Here is an 18,426-nt window from a genome sequence, read left to right as displayed (position 1 = left end):
AAAGGGGTTTTTTTTTACATCTAAGTAGCTGCTAGATTAAACATGTAAAAGAAAACATATTTGACCAATTCCATTCATGATGATGACCAATTCATGCTCATCAAAATATTACGTTAATGCGTCTGTAAGGAAAAAAAAAAAAACGGGCTGCAGACACACTTTAGGATTTGCAACTTATATTCAAGTGACTGTAAGTGTAAGGAACCGAGTTTCAAGTGATACTCAATTTGCAGTCTATAGATATTCGGTTTCAGGTTTTGGCTAACATCAGGGCTAGAGTTGCCACGGTGACACTAACTGGAATATTTACAATAGTCGAGTATCAGCGCTATCTAAATGGAGTGTTACACACAGTAGACTGCTTGAAAGGCCACAATGCCCTTCTGCCGGCTTTGGCACAGAGCTCTAAAGAGGAAATCTGATAGCTCAGCGGTGAGTAATGCAGCAAATATAAACTGATTTTAAACTAAATATTTTATAACATCTACTGTATGATCGATGATGTCAAATTTCAAAACTTAAAAACTGGAACTCCAAAATGAAACCTCCATTAGAAAAATATTTATATTAAAAATACATGTTACCTAAAACAGAAGTTGGGGCTGCAGCAGAAAAAAACGTGAGAACAAACTGACACCCCGAGGATGGTCAGTGACATAATGCACAATAAGTGATCAGTTATGGCTCACAAACAGTGATACGCAACACTGTCTCGTAAAACAGCAGAGAATGAGTACGCTGCAAGGGTTGACCTCCATCTGTAACAGCCTTTTATTTCCAAGGAGCGACAAAATGAGTACATATGCCACGATATTTGTGCAGTAATTACCAATCAGGCAATTTAGGTTTGGAGCACTGCAATCTGTCATATGTAATGTATTTTTTCCTTAAAAAAGGTACTTGGAAATGGGTGAGTAGTCCTTGAGATAAATGACAAGTCTAGGTCAAATAGTTTCTTGACACAAATACAAATAAAAGCAGTTTTTCCTATTTTCATTCTCTCCAACAGCAAAAAACAACACTGCCAAGTATTTAATCTGGAATCACATCAAGTGACAAACATGGTGATTGTGCAATAACAGGACACTGGAGGACTTTACAGTCTCTTAGAATTTTGTTGCAGAAAATTTAGCATATCAGCATTAATCTGTTGTAGATTTTCAACCTACAACCTACCTACATCCCCATAAAACCACTAGGAGAAGTACAACTGAGTCCAGGATTTCACACTACACCCACAACTTTGCTTTTTTTTTTTTCTGTGAAGCCAATGTAATCTTGATCCCTGCCTCAGCCACAGATGCAATGCTCTGCTTCAAGCACTGGTGACTTCACTACAAGCTGCGGAAAATGCAACATGCGATTACTGATTCAAAGAATATTTACTGTCTTACTCGTTATCAAAGTTACAGCTGTGGGGTCATTGTCAAAATGTAGTGGATGAAAATGCTTAATAACTGTGGCTATTTGCTTTTCGTAATCTGTTCCCCGTCTACATGTTAAATGTCACCTGGCACTAGGAGTTTTATTCTCTAAGACAAAACAGTAACATATCAAGTACCCGTTGGGATATAAATAGATAACAATGCCAAAAAAACCAGCCACCTGTCCTTGTCAGTCTGTGCTCCAAGTAAAGAAAGTTACCCAGCACAGAAAATGTTTGTCTATTATCTGTCATGAAGTGACAACTTAGAAAAGTCGTATTACCGTACATTGTCGACTGAATAAGTTCACAAACAGTTGTAAACTATTTGGGAAGAGACAGTCAGCATCACTTACCGTACGCAGGAACTGAATCTCTTCCTCTCCATCTGCACCTTCTGCCATCCTTCCAAGGCATTAAAAGCAAAACCTTGAGAGAAATGGGAAAACGTTTGTCTCACGGTTCTGTGACTCCTGGTGCCTGTACGCCCACCACATAAGGAAAGACGATGTTTGTGAGGGGTTCCTGAAGGGCACTTCTGGTCCTGTGCCCCTCTCTGGCTGTGTTAGGAGGCAGAGGGATTGACTGTTCATTCCTGTTCATTACAGCATGATAAAGAGGTGGAGCAAGCTGACAAAGCTGAACCAGTTATTCAAATGTTCCTAAGTTGTGCTATCTGGACCATTGTCAAGCACTATTTTGTTACAATAATGACTTAATTTAGTTAGGTGAGAACTACACCAATAACAGTTACAAATTGAGTTTTTTTTTTTTTTTTTTAAAGAAGTAAATGACTCATTAATTATTGAAATTGTTAACATTGAATTGTTGTCAGTTACTTTTCTGTAAAGCAACTAATCTATTAATGGGCTAATTACTTCAGCTGTAGAGTACTGCTAGGTTTTTGGGTGCCTGGGGGTAATAATCAAACTGTCGAATATAGTGGGGGTCCGTTGAGGAGAGACTGAACGTGGTAAGTAAGAATTATGTCTTTTCTCCAGCCAAAAAGTGTGACTACGTTATGAGGCTGCGTGTAAAATTTCACACTTTTACGAACCGAATTACTACCGATACACACACATTGATTTCCTGTGGAGGGCAGCAAAACGGGACAGGCGCGCGATGGTCGTCATCCAATTTCAGTAGAAGAAGAAAACGGTACGTCAGCATAACAGTTCCCTCTTCATTTCCCAAACATAAAGCAGTGTCAAGTAAGAGCTATTTAGCAGTTTTTATCCAGCACTATCAAATTAGTCGTTAAACGTATATTTGCCAGTATGCCGTACAGAAATAGTATGTTTGCGTTGAAAGTTGAAAGAGGAATTCAAATGTTGTAACTGGCTCTTTTGCTAACTTAGCTGGTAGCTTAGCTCGCTAAGCAGCGCTACGTGACTGTACAGATTGGCTAATGTTTTGACATTGTTGAATGCTTGCTAATGTAATTTGTAATAGTCTGAACAACCCGACTATTTCAAAACTATATACCCAACAATGTTTGCAAGTTGAGTGACCGGAAGCAAACGCATCAGCTGGCGTCAGTCCGCCTGTTAAAAAGAGGTTTTTGTGTGACTTCGTACCCTTGTGTTCTTCTTTGTGGACAGACTTGGAGAAGAATGGATGCCCTCACACACATGCTTACAGACCCTCTTGATCCAAAAGAAGAAAACGATGGACAGATCACAGAGGAATGCATGCTGGGGAACTGCAGAGTTAACCTTCCAGAGGACCTACTTGAGGACGTGAGTTGTCCGGCGCTCAGTGATGAAATGCTGGTCTTTCGTGAGTTGTTTTCAGGTTAAGACACAATGGGGATGATGCATTCACTTTTGCTGTTTGCTTTTATTTTCAACAGCCTGAAATTTTCTTCTCTGTGATGAGTGAAAGCACCTGGAGTGAAGTACTGTCAGATTCCCAGAGGCAGCACCTTCGTCAGTTTTTGCCACAGTTTCCTGACAACAATGTTGCAGAGCAGGACAACACCATCAGTGACCTATTCAACAACAGAAATTTTAACTTTGGAAATCCCCTTCATCTAGCGCAGAAACTGTTCAGAGGTGCTTCCTATTTACCCACTTACTTACCCACCAACACACAAATATAGCATGCTGGGTGAATTTTTGAAACACTTTTTGATCCTGACCCTCATTGTCTCAACCCAGATGGTTACTTCAATCCTGAGGTGGTCAAGTATAGACAATTGTGTGCCAAGTCCCAGAGAAAGCGACAGTTGTACTCCCTTCAGCAGTATTACCACAGACTGTTGAAGCAGATCCTTGTCTCCAGAAAGGTATTTTTGTAAGAGTTTGAAGTACAAGGCACATGGCCTCTTGCAGTTAGTCTTAATATGTTTTCTTGTTGTAGGAGCTGCTGGAGTTTGCTGTTCATAACGGTCTGGACTTTCCACCAAAAAGAAAGTTACCGACCAAGACTCATGCTGAAATGCGGGAGCCAAGGGTGAGAAAAAGATTGAGCCGCATATTAAAAGAGGTCAAAACTGAGTGCGGAGACAGCAATGCTTCATCTGATGATGACGGTCAGTCTGTTTTTTCATTAGTATCACTGCCAATAATAATACAATTTATTTCCAAAGCACTTCTCTGACATTAGAGTTCCCAAGCTGATTTAGGCAATAGTTACAACCAATAGTAAAATATGAAAAATAAAAAATCTTAAATGAAGAAGGATTCAGTGATAAATAAGACACATTACGAGTGAAATTCAAGTGCAGAAAAGGCAACTTTATCAAACTGACCATACCAATTCTTTTGCACGTCTTCCTGCATATGCTTTTAGACATATCATTATGGACTCCAGCACCACAGTCACCTTCCTCTCCGACACCCACTGTCTCGCTCAGGGTTCTTCCCAGCCTCTCCACCCAAGACATGAAGACCACTGGTCAGCGATTTCTGCAATATCCAGATTATGTTACTCTTATGTGTGAGCACTGTGAATATAATGCTAAAAGACATTTTATTTTTAAACAGAAAAAATAGAACTAGGTGAGCGGAACTTGAAAGCCATGCTGCAAAATCATCGGGAGAAGAGGAAGCGTCAGCCAGTAAGTGGAAAAAAAACACTGATATAGTTTCGTCTTAACTTGTACTGTACCTCACTAATGATTGATTTACTCAGGACCATCCAGACCTGATGACCTCTGACATCCACCTTGGAGACATACTTTCAAGAGCAAATATTGGTCGTAAGGGGACTATGTGTGAGTAAAAAAAAAAAAATAAAAAAATAAAAAATAGATAGATATATATCTTAAGCTGACGTCTTGTTTTTTTTTTTTTAACTTCATGATACACATTTTATACATTTCTTTCCTATTTAAATTCCAGCACTCTTTGATCTGTCTCTGCCTAAGAAGAAGATGAGAGATGACAGAAGGAAGAAGAAAATGAGGACAATAAAAGTGGAATCTGAGGATCCCTTTGAAACTCTTGCACCTGCAGACACCCCTTCAGCTCCACCAGCAAACATCATCAACTCCCTGCCGGACACACCGTCTACTCCACTGCCCAATATCAAGGAAGAGTGAGTCTAGTGCCACGCTGGTGTCAAGAATATTTACACGCTCACACACCTATAATTATATATATATATATACAATCAGAACCCCCAGTTATACAAAACTAATGTAAAGAGCCATCATTATTGCAGAATTGTGGAGGAGTGTCAGAGCAGTCCGGTTACAGTTGAGGAAATAGCTGTCAGTTTCTTCAGCTTGTTGGAGAACATCTTAAGGGCAGAGAACCTTGCCAGTACTTCAATGGTATGCCCTCATTACAGAATCTCACATACATATAGAATTGATCACAGTTCTGACTAGACATTATAACGCCTACGTGTTGATTTCTCAGCTGGAGGAGAAAGTTCAAATGTGGCAGTCCTCTCCAGCAAGTTCCCTCAACGTGTGGTTTTCATCTGCCTCCTGTTGGTCTGAATTGGTTCTTCAAGCCCTGCAGTTTCTTGCAGGAGAGACTAAAGGTAAGTAGCAGTAGTAATTTACATGTAAATAGTCAGACTCTATTTTCCACCCTGTGTTACTCATGTATTTTTCTTCCACACTCTTACGTTTGTAAATCAGATGGCATGATGGCACTCCCCAGTGGCTTTTCTCCGTTTGTGGAATTTGCTGATGAATCTCAGCAGTGGCGGTGGATTGGTAAGAACTTCTAGATTGATGCAGGGCTTGGTGTTCAGGGGGATGCTGTTCATTGAGATTAATGTCCATGACCTATTTCAGGTCCCACCCAGGATACAGAGAAGGATCTCAGTGCGCTTTGTCAGTTGTGGCTGGACTCCAAAGATTTAATTGTCAAGGTAGTACAGTTATTATTATCTGACAAATACTGTTGCAGCACTGACTTTACAGTTTGTGCTATGCTACCATATTTATGTTTATAATGATTTTTTGTCTTCCATAGACAGAAAATGAAGACATGTTAGAGATGACTTCTCCCACACCAAGAGTGTAAGATTCATTCATTCACCAAAAATGGTCAACATGACATAATGATGAAAAATCAATTAACTAATTAGTTGATAGACAGAAAATGAATTGATTATTACTTTGTGGGTAGCTGGTGGGTCTAGGCATGCCATTTTTCTTTTTAACTTAGTTTTTTCAACAGCAAATACTTAATTTCTTGATTCCTCAATCAAAATATCATTAGTTTAATAGTAAATAAAGTTCATATTTATTTGAAGCTTTACATGAACATAATGAAGTAGTTTGAGTTTCAATATCAAGGATGTTGAAGTTAACAGTGTAATGTCTCTAACCAAGCAGTTCGACTGATTATGTGGTGCGGCCCAGCACTGGAGATGAAAGACAGGTGTTTCAAGTCCAGGTTTGTTTGTGCTGCTGGAATATTGCTCTCTAACATTTTGCTTCTTTCAGGCATGAATTCTCTACATACTTTTTGTTTGTTTTTTAGGAGCAGCAGCGATACAACCAGCCACATAAAGCCTTCACCTTTAGGATGCACGGCTTTGAATCTGTGGTGGGACCCGTTAAAGGAGTGTTTGATAAGGAGATGTCTCTCAACAAAGCCAGGGAGCACACACTGCTCCGCTCAGACCGACCACCATATGTCACCATTCTCTCCCTGGGTTAGACCTTCTGTTTCACTCTTACTCCGTTTTCAAGCTGTGGGGAACTGGTGCTATAAGAGTGTGCAACAGAAACCAATCACACAATTCTGACTTCTACCCTCTTTCTTCCATAGTGCGGGATGCAGCAGCCAGGTTACCCAATGGAGAGGGAACAAGGGCAGAGATCTGTGAACTGTTGAAAGACTCACAGTTTCTTGCTCCAGATGTCACTAGTGCTCAGGTGTGATTGACTTTGCATGTTTCATTTCATTCATTTAGCTTACTTGGGCAGCGTAGCTTGTTATTTGACTAAGGTGTCAACATTAAACAATATTTAGTTTTGTGTGTACCCTGTGTGTACCATACTTTCCCACTTTGCAGAGGCAGATGTTGCCTTCAAGCTGGTGCCTTATGGTGACATTTCCTGTGAATAAGGAGCTTTGTTTTCCACTTAGGTGAACACAGTTGTCAGTGGGGCTCTGGATAGACTCCACTATGAGAAAGATCCATGTGTAAAGTATGACATTGGCCGCAAACTGTGGATTTACCTGCACCGCCATCGCAGTCAAGAAGAGTTTGGTAAGCAACAATGTGTTTGATTAAGAAATTGCTATGGTTTATGAAGCTATCAAAAATTATTGTCAAGTACTGACACATTTTAGATCTCTAGTCATGTGGTTTTTGAATGGAGGCAGATAGTAAGGAGCTGTCTATCTAGTTTCATTGTCTGTTATTGTCTGAATAGCAGATGTATTTTATTTCATAAAACCCCTGTAGCTCTGCCAGATGCATACATTTTGTTAGTTTGTAGTTTTTAAAACAACAATGGGTAGAAGTTCACAATTTTCTGATCTTGATGATAAAGCTGGATTGAAAAATGTTAATTCTTATGTTTTTTCTTTCTCCCATCCAGAGAGGATCCACCAGGCACAAGCTGCTGCTGCGAAAGCAAGAAAAGCTTTACAGCAGAAACCTAAACCGGCATCTAAGCCTGTGAGTCAAATGCCTCCATTTTACTGCAGAAAAAAACACGTAGCTGCAATTGCTGTTTTACTGTTTAGAAAACGCTGTTGATGTTGTGCTGCTGAAGTGGAAGTCATCATTTTTCCACCTGGAGTTTTAAATCGTGTCTGAGTAATGCAAATTTTAGTTGTTGATTTCTAACTTCAGACCTTGTTTATTTTTTAGAAGTCTGGAAGTAAAGACGGAGGCAGTAAAACCCCTGGATGTCTGGAAGCAGGACAGGATATAGGCTCCGGTCCCATGTCGCCAACCCCTACAACACCCACCCCAAACACACCTGGAACCCCTAAGTCACCCTTACCCTGCACAGCGTCCACGCCAACAAAAACTGGAGTGCCGGATACAATGAAAACCGGCCCAGGGTCAGTGTGACACAAGATTTTTTGTTCTTATTTATATTGTACAGTACATAAAGTACATCCATGTTTCATCCGTGCAATTTGAAATGGACTCTTCTCTTGTCATATCCTTCTGCCCTTGCTCTCCCAGTGTTCTTCTAGTGTCCCCTCCCGCGTTGCCCCAGCTGGGAACCATCTTACCCACCAGTCAGGCTGGTCCACCAACTTCACAGCCAGTAACATCCCAACACGCGGCTCGGATAGTGAGTCACCTGGCGGCAGGCTCCCTCCCTCAGGTGCGGGTTGTTTCTGCTCAGTCGGGTCTGGGCTCTTCAGCAGGAAATCAGCAGGCTACACTGGTACATCAGACCCCTCACCAGATCAGGATGCCGGTGTCAGTGGCAGCCAAGGGCATTTCACAGGTACCCACAACAACTAATAGTTAAACGTAAGATAAATATGTGTTTGTTTTGCATGTTGCAAATGTATAATTAATTCTGTCTGTGTTTATTGTGTATATCAATAGGCAGTGGTTTCTGTGCCTCTGAGGAGTCAGTCTGCTAGTAGTCCAGTCCAAGTGCCGACCACCCTGTCTGTGTCTGCTGTAACTGTGGCCAAACCTCAAACTGCATCACCTGGTAGCCCGGCTAACAACCCTGCTTCCCCTGCTATGCTGCAAGGAGTTGCCAGCCCGAACATCAAGCAGGTAAAGCTTTTTGTTTTAAATGGGATATTTGATCGGTTAGGTTAACTTCCAGTAAGGCCTTTCTGCACCATCTTGAACTACAAGAATGTCTCAACTAGGCTGAAAGTATTTGCCATGTTGATGATTACGAATCTTATCTGTTGGTATGTTACATGTTTTTTTTTTTCCTTTCAAGGTGTCCATCACAGGACAACTGGGAATGAAGACTCCAGGAGGAGCAGGAATTCCAATAACAGCTACAAACCTGCGCATTCAGGGTAAAGATGTCCTACGTCTTCCACCATCCTCCATCACCACAGATGCTAAAGGCCAGACAGTGCTGCGGATAACCCCAGACATGATGGCAACTCTTGCCAAATCTCCAGTCGCAACTGTCAAACTCACCCCTGACTTTCTGGGCACTGCCACCTCAGGCAGCAAAAGCATATCAGCCACTCTCCATGTGACGTCGCCCCACCCTGCACCTTCCTCTGCCTCCAGTGCTACATCCTGCACAGGAGAAGTACAGACCACTAAAGCAGGCCCCGTCGCCTCCACCTTGTTGAAGGCTGCTGGAGACACAGCCATACGTCTGATGCCCACATTGGCTGTCACGGCTGACCAAAAATCTAGGACCTTCTCCACTGTGACCTCCCCTGACAAGAGTGGCGCCACCATTCGGATAATGCCAGGCCTTGGTGTTATTCCACAGAAACAGGGTCAGACCATCACAATGACAACGACCACTGGCAGTAAACCACTCACAGCGTCTACATGTGCTAATGTAGTGACCATGGCTGCCGGTGTCGTAGCTGGTGCTAAGGGGATCACAGTTGCTCCCGGAGCCTCGGGCTCACCTCTGACACTAGGAACAGCTACAGCCACTGTAAGGCAGGTCCCTGCTACAGTGGTTACTACACAAACAGTAAGAGAATTCTTCACTTTCTATCTATTTCTATCTATCTATATTCTATCAGACGAAGAATGTAGTTCAATACGGTTACAGCTATTGTACACCAGAAATCCACACTTAATATTTTTAGCCAGAGTGTGTAGCTTTTAAGAATGTCAACTTTAGTCAGTTGGGTCAAACCATTTTCAGAATGTACATGTAAGAAAAAGCATGGCCTCTGAGGGCCACTGTTGGACCATTCATTGTCTCACTTTGTTAGTTCCTGTGGGAACATTATGTTTAACAGATCTTTTTCAGTAACACTGTACAAATTAAACTGTTTTTTTTTTTTTCCATTATACATTTTTACATCATATCATATAAGTGATATTGATTAGGTAGGGTTCTAAGTGTTATATATTGTTCAGCATGATCAACCAAATGTTTGTCTAGGTCCTTCACCCAGGTCATGGGATATCAAGTAATAGAAATTCAAAAGCACTGGCACCCACAGTAAGGGAATGCATGTAACCACACACCATAGTCATCTGTCCACACTGTATATAATGGAAATCTCTCCTGAGCGGCTCACATTTGCCTGTGCAAAACAATCCAGTTATGTTTTCGATTTGATATGAGGTGATATACCAGATAAACAAAGCTGAGCACAAATTAGTTTTTTTTTTTTCCTGCAGCAGTCACAGTTTTCCAAAGAAAAGGGGTAAATGAAATTTGTTTATTCGTGCTCATTTGAGTTGAAGTTGGATGCCAGGTGTGAACTGCAAGCTGGCGATAGACTCAATCTGAATTTAGGTTTCTGAACACGAGCTATCTGGTTTGCATGGGAACTTTGATTGAAAACAAATGGATACTTCCTCCTAAATGCCTCTTTGAGTTGTGGATTTATTGCATTGCATAGTTTCCTCCAGAGAGAATTGGATTTCTTTGACGAATTTTCCTGTTTCTCCACTCTCTAAGAAGTCTACTTCCACATAGCAAATTAACTGGACTGTAAATTATGCAGATTAAGTCATTTGAAGTACTGATTAATATGTATAAGCACTTTCTCAATAATGGGGATTTCGACTTTGCTTTGTTACTTAAATGACTTTTCTGATGTTTGTATTGATCCACACTGCTGATTTAAGAAACTCGCCTCAGCTGTGCCTCAGTATTTAACTGCCCCTTCTGAAAGTCACATGACTCAGGAACAATCCTTTTCTTTACAACACTGTAGGGGAAGTTACCTGCACGGATCACTGTGCCCCTCTCTGTACTCAACCAACCACTGAAGAGCAAGAGTGTAGTGACCACACCAATTGTGAAAGGAAGTCTTAACGCAAAGTAAGTCTCATAGTCCACACTGTTATTAATTGATTTTTTTAAAATTAAGAATATTTTTCTTGTTAAGACCGTCTGCAGACATAATGAATTGAGATTTTTTTTGTGAAGATTAAATTAAACTGAACATAAAAATTGTATTATTTAAAGATTTCCACTCTATTCAGTGCTTAGAGGCTTAACTTCTGTTGGACCGCCCTTGTAAGATGATGGCAACTACCTTGTCACTATTTATTTCTATTGTTTGTATATTTTGTTTACACTGCAGCGGCAGAAGTATCAATTTTAGAGCCTCTTAAATATATTTATTCATCGATGTCTGTTTTTCTTTACATGGTTCTTCTCTACAGCTTGTAAGCTGGGCTGGTAGACTGACATGTTTTTGTCCCTTTTCATCTCTTTTCTGAGCAGTATCAGCAGCCTGGGCAGGAACATCATCCTGACCACAATGCCTGCTGGCACAAAGCTGATCGCAGGGAACAAACCAGTCAGCTTTGTCACAGCGCAACAGTTCCAGCAGCTTCAGCAGCAAGGACAGGCCACACAGGCTAGCTTACATTTTACTTTCTTTTATGTCGCAAATTAGAAAGTATTGTCAAGAAAAGGGAATAATCTATTTTATAACACCTGTTCAATCAAAACAAGTTTTCATCTAGTACATCATTGTGTTATCATACATACTCTATGTTATAATAACTATCTGTCTTTCTTCCTATAGGTTCGCATCCAGACAGTTCAGGCACAGCAGCTCCAGCAGCACATGGCAACAGGCTCTCCGAAATCTGTTTCCACAGTTGTAGTCACAACAGCACCTTCACCCAAATGTGCACCCGATCCCCCACCTGCACCTCAACAGTGATCCTGTCTCACCAGCCAGCAATGAATCGTAGGTCCAGTGCACAATACACATGCCTGTATTTGGTTATTGAGTGCTTTGATTGTCAAGCTTTTTCAGGACCATTTGACTGGTTTCAACTCTTGCAAGTGAAGTTTTATATTTTATAACATTGTTGAAAGTTGTCATGATTGCTGAACTAAATTTCATCTAATGAATTTTACTCTCCACCTTATTACAGCCAAAATATAATATAATAGAGCTCACTAGGCTGTTGACAACTGCAAACATATTCATGCAGGTTGCAGTCTTTCCATAGAAATTACTTATGTTTTCTTTCAGTGGTTGACAAACTTTGAAAAGATCAGTTGCGCTGTTGATATTCCGCCTAAATATAACCTCAAAAGTCACAACTTGTCAACTAATATCAAACTACTCCTTCAAATTTCTGTATGAATGTCAGTAAGATGTTGTGTTTTTCATTTTGTTAAATTTATGATTATACAATGTTAGCAAATGTGAAGTGAGTTGGACTTGTGTCTGATTTATTTGGATGTTATGACTTGTTTTTTGTGTTAATACATTATTTGTTCTCTAACCATGTGTTGTATTTTAATTGATAGCAGGCCATACACTTGAACCATACATTTCAGGTTACAATTTATGTAACTTTTTGTTTTTAAAATAGTTTAACAGACCATTATAACAACAGATAAAATTTAAACAGATTTTTTGTTCTTGTTTTTTTTTTTTTTTAATTTTATTTTTTTACATAAAAAAAATCTAAAGTACATTGTGCAAACAGCAACAGCAGACTTGGTCTTACACACAGACCAGCCCCATTGCAAATGAAATAAAAATTGAAGAACCATAACAAAAGCATTCACTCCTCATCTGACTCTTCAAGCAAAGCTTTCTGGCAGTTTGTTTTGGAGGATGTATTTCGCATTCCAATTTCTATGTCCCGGCCCCTTCCTGAGAATCGCTTCACTGTGCTATTGGAACAAGAGAGAGAGGTTTTAGGAAACACCTTAAAGACATAAAGATTACACAAATGACTTTCTGCTCCAGTCTACTCAAAGTTAACAAATCTTTGATATGTTGATTCCAAAAAGTGGTCCTACAAGCTATCTTGCATTGAGAGCCAAATATCGAAAAAGTGCTCAAAAGAACCAAACCAAGTCATAAGTTACGACCAGTACTGGTGCTTTTAATCGTATGTGTGCATCTCATGTTCTACCAGTGTGTGCATGAGGATGCACAAGCATGTAAATGCAGATATATGTACCATCTTTATGTATAAAAATATATATAGAAAACATATAAAAAATATAAATATATATATTATATATATTAAAAAAAACAAAGCCATCAAGATGTGATTGAAGTGTAGACTTTCAACTTTAATTGGGGAGGTGGGGGTAATAGCTAGTAATAGTAATATCGCATTAACAGCTTCATGTCCAAGTGTGGCCTGTTGCCTCATTATTTCATAATAAATGAGGCACATAAAAGGTCTGGAGTTGATTCCAATTATTGACTTTGCATCTGGTAGCCTTCATGGGAACTCTCAATATGCAGCCCAAAGAGGTGTAAATACAAATGAAGGAGGCCACCATTAGTCTAAAAAAACAAAACTAATCTATCAGACAGATAGCAGAAACTTCACGAGTGGCCAAATCAACAATTTGGAACATTCTTAAAAAGGAGGAATGCACTGGCAAGCTCAGCAACACCACAATGCCTGGAAGACCATGGAAGACAACTAAAGTGGATGATCACAGAATGCTTTCCTTGGTGAAGAAAAACCCTTCACAACATCTAGACAGGTCAAGAACACTATCCGGGAGATAGGTTTATCATTGTCAAGGTCTACAATCAAGACACCTTCATGAATGTAAATGCAGAGGGTTCACCACAAGGTGTAAACCACTGTTAATACTCAAGATTAGATAGGCCGGATTAGAATTTGTCAGAAAACACAAAAAAGCCTGCCCAGTTCTGGAAAAAGTATCTTTGGACATGTGAAACTAAGATTAACTTGTACTAGAATGATGGGAAGAGAAGAGTGTGGATAAGAAAAAGGATTGGCTCATGATCCAAAGTATACCACATCACTTTTTCAAACATGGAGGAGGCAGTGTTATAGCACGGGCATGTATGGCTGCCGATAGAACTGGGTCACTGGTGTTTATTGATGATGTGACTGCTGATCGAAGTAGCAGGATGAATTCTGAAGTGTACAGGATTATACTATCTGCTCAGATTCAGCCAAATGCTGCAAAACTGATAGGACGATGCTTCACTGTTCAGACGCATAATGACCTAAAACATACTGCGAAAGCAACCCGACAGATTCTCAAGGCAATGAAATGGAATATTCTTCAATGGCCAAGTCAGTCACCTGACCCAAACCCAACGGAGCATGCCTTTCACTTACTGAAGACACAACTGAGGGCAGAAAGACCCAGAAACAAGAAGCAACTGGAGGCGACTGCAGTAAAGATCTGGCAAAGCATCTCGAGCGAGAAAATACAGCATTTGGTGATGTCCCTGGGTTCCAGATTTAAGGCAGTTATTGACTGAAAAGGATTTTCATCCCAGTATTAAAAATAATCCTTATAAATATACTTATACATTATAAATATAATGTATGATTATATTTATTGATATATTTATTTTTTGGAGTTAAAGGTGAAAGTCTACTCTTCTATCACATCTTGATGGCTTCGTTTCAAATCCACTGGGGTGGTGTACAGAGGCAAAATCCCGAAAATTGTGTCACTGTAAAAATACTTGCGTACCTGACCATATATATTTTTATATATTGTATATACACACAGACACACGCGCGCACACACACACACACACACACACACACACACACACACACACATATATACTGAATATTAAGCCTACATTAAGCCACAAAAGTAACTGGTTTTAATGTTGTGGCTGATCGCTGATAGGTGTATGATAGTCATGTTATAGAGTAAAGATTTTAAATATTCATTCAACAGGTTTAGTAAGCTTTAAGGAGACACTGCATTTTGGTGAGAAATGCTGATTGTAAACAAAACCATTCACTATAAAAACATAACCAGGTACCTTAAAATGCACATTCAGGGCTCAGAATAAAACTCAAAAGGTTTGGTGTTTTCTGTTCAAAGAATGTGATAAAGTGTTATATCTAAAAGTTTCTAACACTTGACTGAAGAAATCGTTATTTGATCAGATTTCTTATTCTTAAATATGGTGACATACTGTACAGTAGAAGAATGCAGGAACACACTTTCGGCCTAACCCAGAGCTTCCCACATGTTTGGGAACTATACACTAACTATACTATATTTATTTATGGTTTTCACTTTTTAAATTTTAACATATAGATAAAACTACCAAATAGGTTTCCTTGCACCAGGAAGAAGGCTGATATCTGATCTGATATATCAAATATAGAGTGAGCACTCACAAATTTTCTATTTTTTAATAAATAATTAGCAACAGTCCACTGTGGACAAGCCCTCGCCCTATATGTGAATTCAGTGAAGTTTTGCTCCTGGCTGGAAGGACTTCAAGAGACTTACTATTAAGAAAAGGAGTAGAGCCCATTCCCTCTTTTTTTTTTGGCTGACAGTCTCCGCGTTTTTCACAAGACAGACAAGCTCATATTATTTCTGTATTCTAGTTGTGGTTTAACAGGCTATTATTAAGTTGCCCTTGAAACCTCACCTTAGAATGAATCCCAGCCATCGTGTTATTCTGATAACTCAAGTGAACTTGTGACATGAAACAATCTCTCCCAGAATATGCTGTGATCACCCATCATTTCCTCTGCACAGTAAATTACTGTAAATTATAGGGGGTTTTTTTTGAGCAAATTATAAAAACAGGTTCAATTCAATCAGTTTACTGCTCTATCATGTAGGTATCATGAAAGTGAAGAAGCACATAACAGATACAGTATCATACGACTATAACTGAATTTTACTTCAACTACTTGAGATGGGATACTTACAACCAAACCACAGAGGAAGTGCAGGCGACTAAAAGCAGGGCGACAGCTAAATGCCAGCAGAAGCACATTGTGACGAACATGATGTTGTCATGCAGTTCCAAGTCCCACTTTGGTCCACTTAAAGGGTATAGTACAAATCCAATCTGAAATTTAAAAAGCTAAATTTTTAGGTGTTCAGAAAACAGACATTGTGTTTGAGAAGAAGAAAGGTCTGAGGTCAGATGTTGATGGATGACAAATCTCAAGGCATTATCCACAAATAGGCCAAGATTAAAGTAATTTGGAACTGAAAAAACACTTTTGGTTAACAGTATTTAAATGGCTCAAACTCTCCTTCTTTTGGCTTTGAGTGTACATTGGTAGTGTGTGTTACCAAATGGTTCTGAACACTCAAGAAATGTTTATGGGCACGCTGACAAATCACATTCAACACATTTGAGCAGTCTCCGCGTCTCATTTTGATAATCACCTGGTAGAACCATGAGCCCTGCAAGATGAACAGGCATGCCCTGAGTAGTTCCAAAATAATGTTGTCTCTTAAGAACACCTCCAACATAGTGCTGGCTGATCCACCAAAAACAGCCACTAGCAGCAGGGAGTGGATGTGAGCATCCAGATGGGGTCGCATGTGCACATGGTAATAGAACAGAAACCCTGGATGATACGGGAGAGCCAAACACACACATAGCTCATATACACATGTATAGAGGGACATATTCGTGGTGTGAGGAATAATGTTCAACTAAACCCCAGCTTCCGTACAGCTTACCTTCAACAAAAAGAGCCAAGGAGAGAGCAAGGCGGTCAACACCAGGTGGCACCAGTTTGGAAGTAGTACTGGCAACCAATGCTATTCCAGAGATCCCAAAGAACAAATACATTGTGCCGTGCTGCCAGTTCATCAGCTTGACCCAAGAGTTGTTCTCTCTGTCATAGAGGTGGGCATGTGGCCCATCCACCACAAACTGTTCAACCATAATACCTGTGACAGGACAACACCAGACAAATGGGATGAGTCAAGAATAGGTTTAGAGAGTGTAAGTGTGCCAATTGATTGAGAGAAAAACTGACCCACAAATGAAGCAAAGATTTTGAATCCTCCCTCAATGTAATCCATTCTTTTAAAGAAAGGTGGCATAGTCTGTCTTCCTTTGGGCTGACTTGTCCTCCAGTAGTGTTGGAGAATGTGTTTCACTGTTAGCCAAAAGCCATAGAACAGGAAAAAAGTGCCAGGAATGGCATGTCCTCCAAAGTTGGCCATCGTTAGGCCTAAAAGAAATATACCTTAGTAATCAATAACATACATTTGAGAGAAACGCAGTGTTTAATATTTTTAGCCTAATGCTCTTATTCCGTTGCATGTTAAAGGACTCAACTTTGAGGTCAAAGTGCAGGCTGATAGCTTTATTTTATCGTGTCTGAGCCATGTAATGATTACAAGCAATCAAGTGTCAACTAAAGGAAAGGAAAAGGGAATGAAAAGAGCCACTGACAATGAGATACCCACAATCACTGGATGTCTATAGATTGCTTGCATATAAAGGCTATTGCAAAGTACTGGGCAAATTATATAGTCACATAACCAGTTCATCAGTATAGTGTACGTTTGCAAATGTTATTGAAAAGCATAAACAAAATAGCTAGTAATATTCTCAGATGAAAGCATCACTTGTAAGATGACAGTGAGTTCATTTTGAGCCAAACCATCAGTCTTATAATCCAATACTAATACTATTAAGGTTCAAGTCATATTAATGTCACATAATCCTCAGATGAAATGGCAGCAAAGATCTATCATACAGTGGAAAAGAAGAAACATCGATTACTTGTTACTATATCCTGGATTTTATCTGATCAGGGAATGTTCATACAGTATGCCCTGTGATCCAGGCGTCAGCTGCTCATTTGTCTTGCAAACATGAAATTCAAATCAGACAGGACTGTTTCCTAAATGAACATGTTGGCCACCAAGGTTTTTAAAAAAAGCACTAAAGCAGTTTGTATCTCAGTTTTAGAAATACTGGTTGCAGTCACTAAAGCCTTACTGGTAAAAATATGAAAAGCTGAGTCGTGCTTTCAGCATAAAGGTGCCACGGAGGTATTTATATGATTTAAAAATTAGACACATATTCTTGTAGCATGGTCTCTCTTAAGATGGCCAATTGGGGCTTTTTTTCATGTTCATGTAGTGTAACTTTCTCTGGTAATATAGTAACAGTAATAGATGGAGGACTTTTAACTTCCTGTTTTTGTCCTCAGTATCAGTTGGTGAGAGTAAGGGTTGTGGTCAGGATCCACATGTTTAGTCAGACAAGTTTTTCTTGACTAGCCCTGTTTGACTTGATGTGACAACTCATTTGATTCTTCCCTCCACACTTTGTACATCAATTATCAGGAGGCACAGGCATGTAGTTTGGTAGATGTAGTTTGTACCAAATAGATTGTAAAAAAAAGACTTGTCATTTCTGCATCTTGGTTAGTTAGCTTAGGTAAGCTGTTGCACAACAGTCCCCTCTACAGAAACTAAATGTGAATACCAGCCTTTATTCTCACAGTTACGACCGATGGTGTGGTTAACAAAATGTAGAGTACATACCTTATTTTAATCCCAATGCTCAGGAGGTCCGCAGAAATGTGTGAATGCTGGCAGCTGTCAGAGTGAGAGCGCACTGGTCTGTGTAAACTGTACACACCTGTTGCCTGCACTTCTAAACCTGTATGTTCATCATAACATAGCCCCACCCATCATTTGCATTGGTTGCTGAGAC

At 39.8% G+C, this 18,426-nt stretch overlaps 3 protein-coding genes across 3 annotated transcripts in view; 1 reads left to right on the top strand and 2 right to left on the bottom strand.

Annotated features, from left to right (window-relative positions):
• LOC120802314 (ryanodine receptor 1-like) overlaps positions 1–1,827 on the bottom strand; it is a 50,261-nt gene extending 48,434 nt beyond the window's left edge. The window contains exon 1 of the mRNA XM_040149990.1: positions 1,780–1,827. Within this exon, the coding sequence (XP_040005924.1) occupies positions 1,780–1,827 (48 nt within the window). The remainder of the gene's footprint in view (positions 1–1,779) is intronic.
• Positions 1,828–2,573: 746 nt separating this feature from the next.
• nfrkb (nuclear factor related to kappaB binding protein) lies at positions 2,574–12,238 on the top strand. The gene is made up of 26 exons (XM_040151225.1): positions 2,574–2,634; positions 3,025–3,162; positions 3,276–3,477; positions 3,583–3,710; positions 3,785–3,956; positions 4,217–4,321; positions 4,411–4,484; positions 4,559–4,640; positions 4,768–4,963; positions 5,090–5,201; positions 5,290–5,416; positions 5,517–5,594; positions 5,676–5,752; positions 5,857–5,903; positions 6,222–6,282; positions 6,370–6,544; positions 6,661–6,767; positions 6,982–7,105; positions 7,440–7,519; positions 7,715–7,911; positions 8,039–8,309; positions 8,414–8,593; positions 8,769–9,497; positions 10,702–10,808; positions 11,217–11,352; positions 11,524–12,238. Exons 2-26 carry the CDS (start codon positions 3,037–3,039, stop codon positions 11,662–11,664), a joined length of 3,834 nt encoding a protein of 1,277 aa, XP_040007159.1. The 5' UTR covers positions 2,574–2,634; positions 3,025–3,036; the 3' UTR covers positions 11,665–12,238.
• Positions 12,239–12,450: 212 nt separating this feature from the next.
• tmem45b (transmembrane protein 45B) lies at positions 12,451–18,364 on the bottom strand. The gene is made up of 6 exons (XM_040150978.1): positions 18,255–18,364; positions 16,730–16,927; positions 16,428–16,640; positions 16,128–16,312; positions 15,659–15,801; positions 12,451–12,635 (listed from the first exon to the last, which is right to left on the bottom strand). Exons 2-6 carry the CDS (start codon positions 16,917–16,919, stop codon positions 12,524–12,526), a joined length of 843 nt encoding a protein of 280 aa, XP_040006912.1. The 5' UTR covers positions 16,920–16,927; positions 18,255–18,364; the 3' UTR covers positions 12,451–12,523.
• Between the last annotated feature and the right edge of the window lie 62 nt (positions 18,365–18,426).

Source organism: Xiphias gladius, chromosome 17 (assembly GCF_016859285.1).
Source record: "Xiphias gladius isolate SHS-SW01 ecotype Sanya breed wild chromosome 17, ASM1685928v1, whole genome shotgun sequence".
In the NCBI taxonomy this organism is placed as follows: Eukaryota; Metazoa; Chordata; class Actinopteri; order Istiophoriformes; family Xiphiidae; genus Xiphias; species Xiphias gladius.
This window is presented reverse-complemented; position numbering and strand designations above follow the sequence as displayed.

Bases quoted from the DNA above. Each gene is read 5' to 3' on its own strand.
- nfrkb (XM_040151225.1), top strand. From the start codon at position 3,037: ATGGATGCCCTCACACACATGCTTACAGACCCTCTTGATCCAAAAGAA. The intron at 3,711-3,784 runs GTATTTTTGTAA...TTCTTGTTGTAG, and splicing joins AGATCCTTGTCTCCAGAAAG to GAGCTGCTGGAGTTTGCTGT. The intron at 5,417-5,516 runs GTAAGTAGCAGT...TTTGTAAATCAG, and splicing joins TCTTGCAGGAGAGACTAAAG to ATGGCATGATGGCACTCCCC.
- tmem45b (XM_040150978.1), bottom strand. From the start codon at position 16,919: ATGGCCAACTTTGGAGGACATGCCATTCCTGGCACTTTTTTCCTGTTC. The intron at 16,641-16,729 runs GTCAGTTTTTCT...GTCCTGTCACAG, and splicing joins AATCTTTGCTTCATTTGTGG to GTATTATGGTTGAACAGTTT. The intron at 12,636-15,658 runs GTAAGTATCCCA...TTGTTCCAATAG, and splicing joins ACTTCCTCTGTGGTTTGGTT to CACAGTGAAGCGATTCTCAG.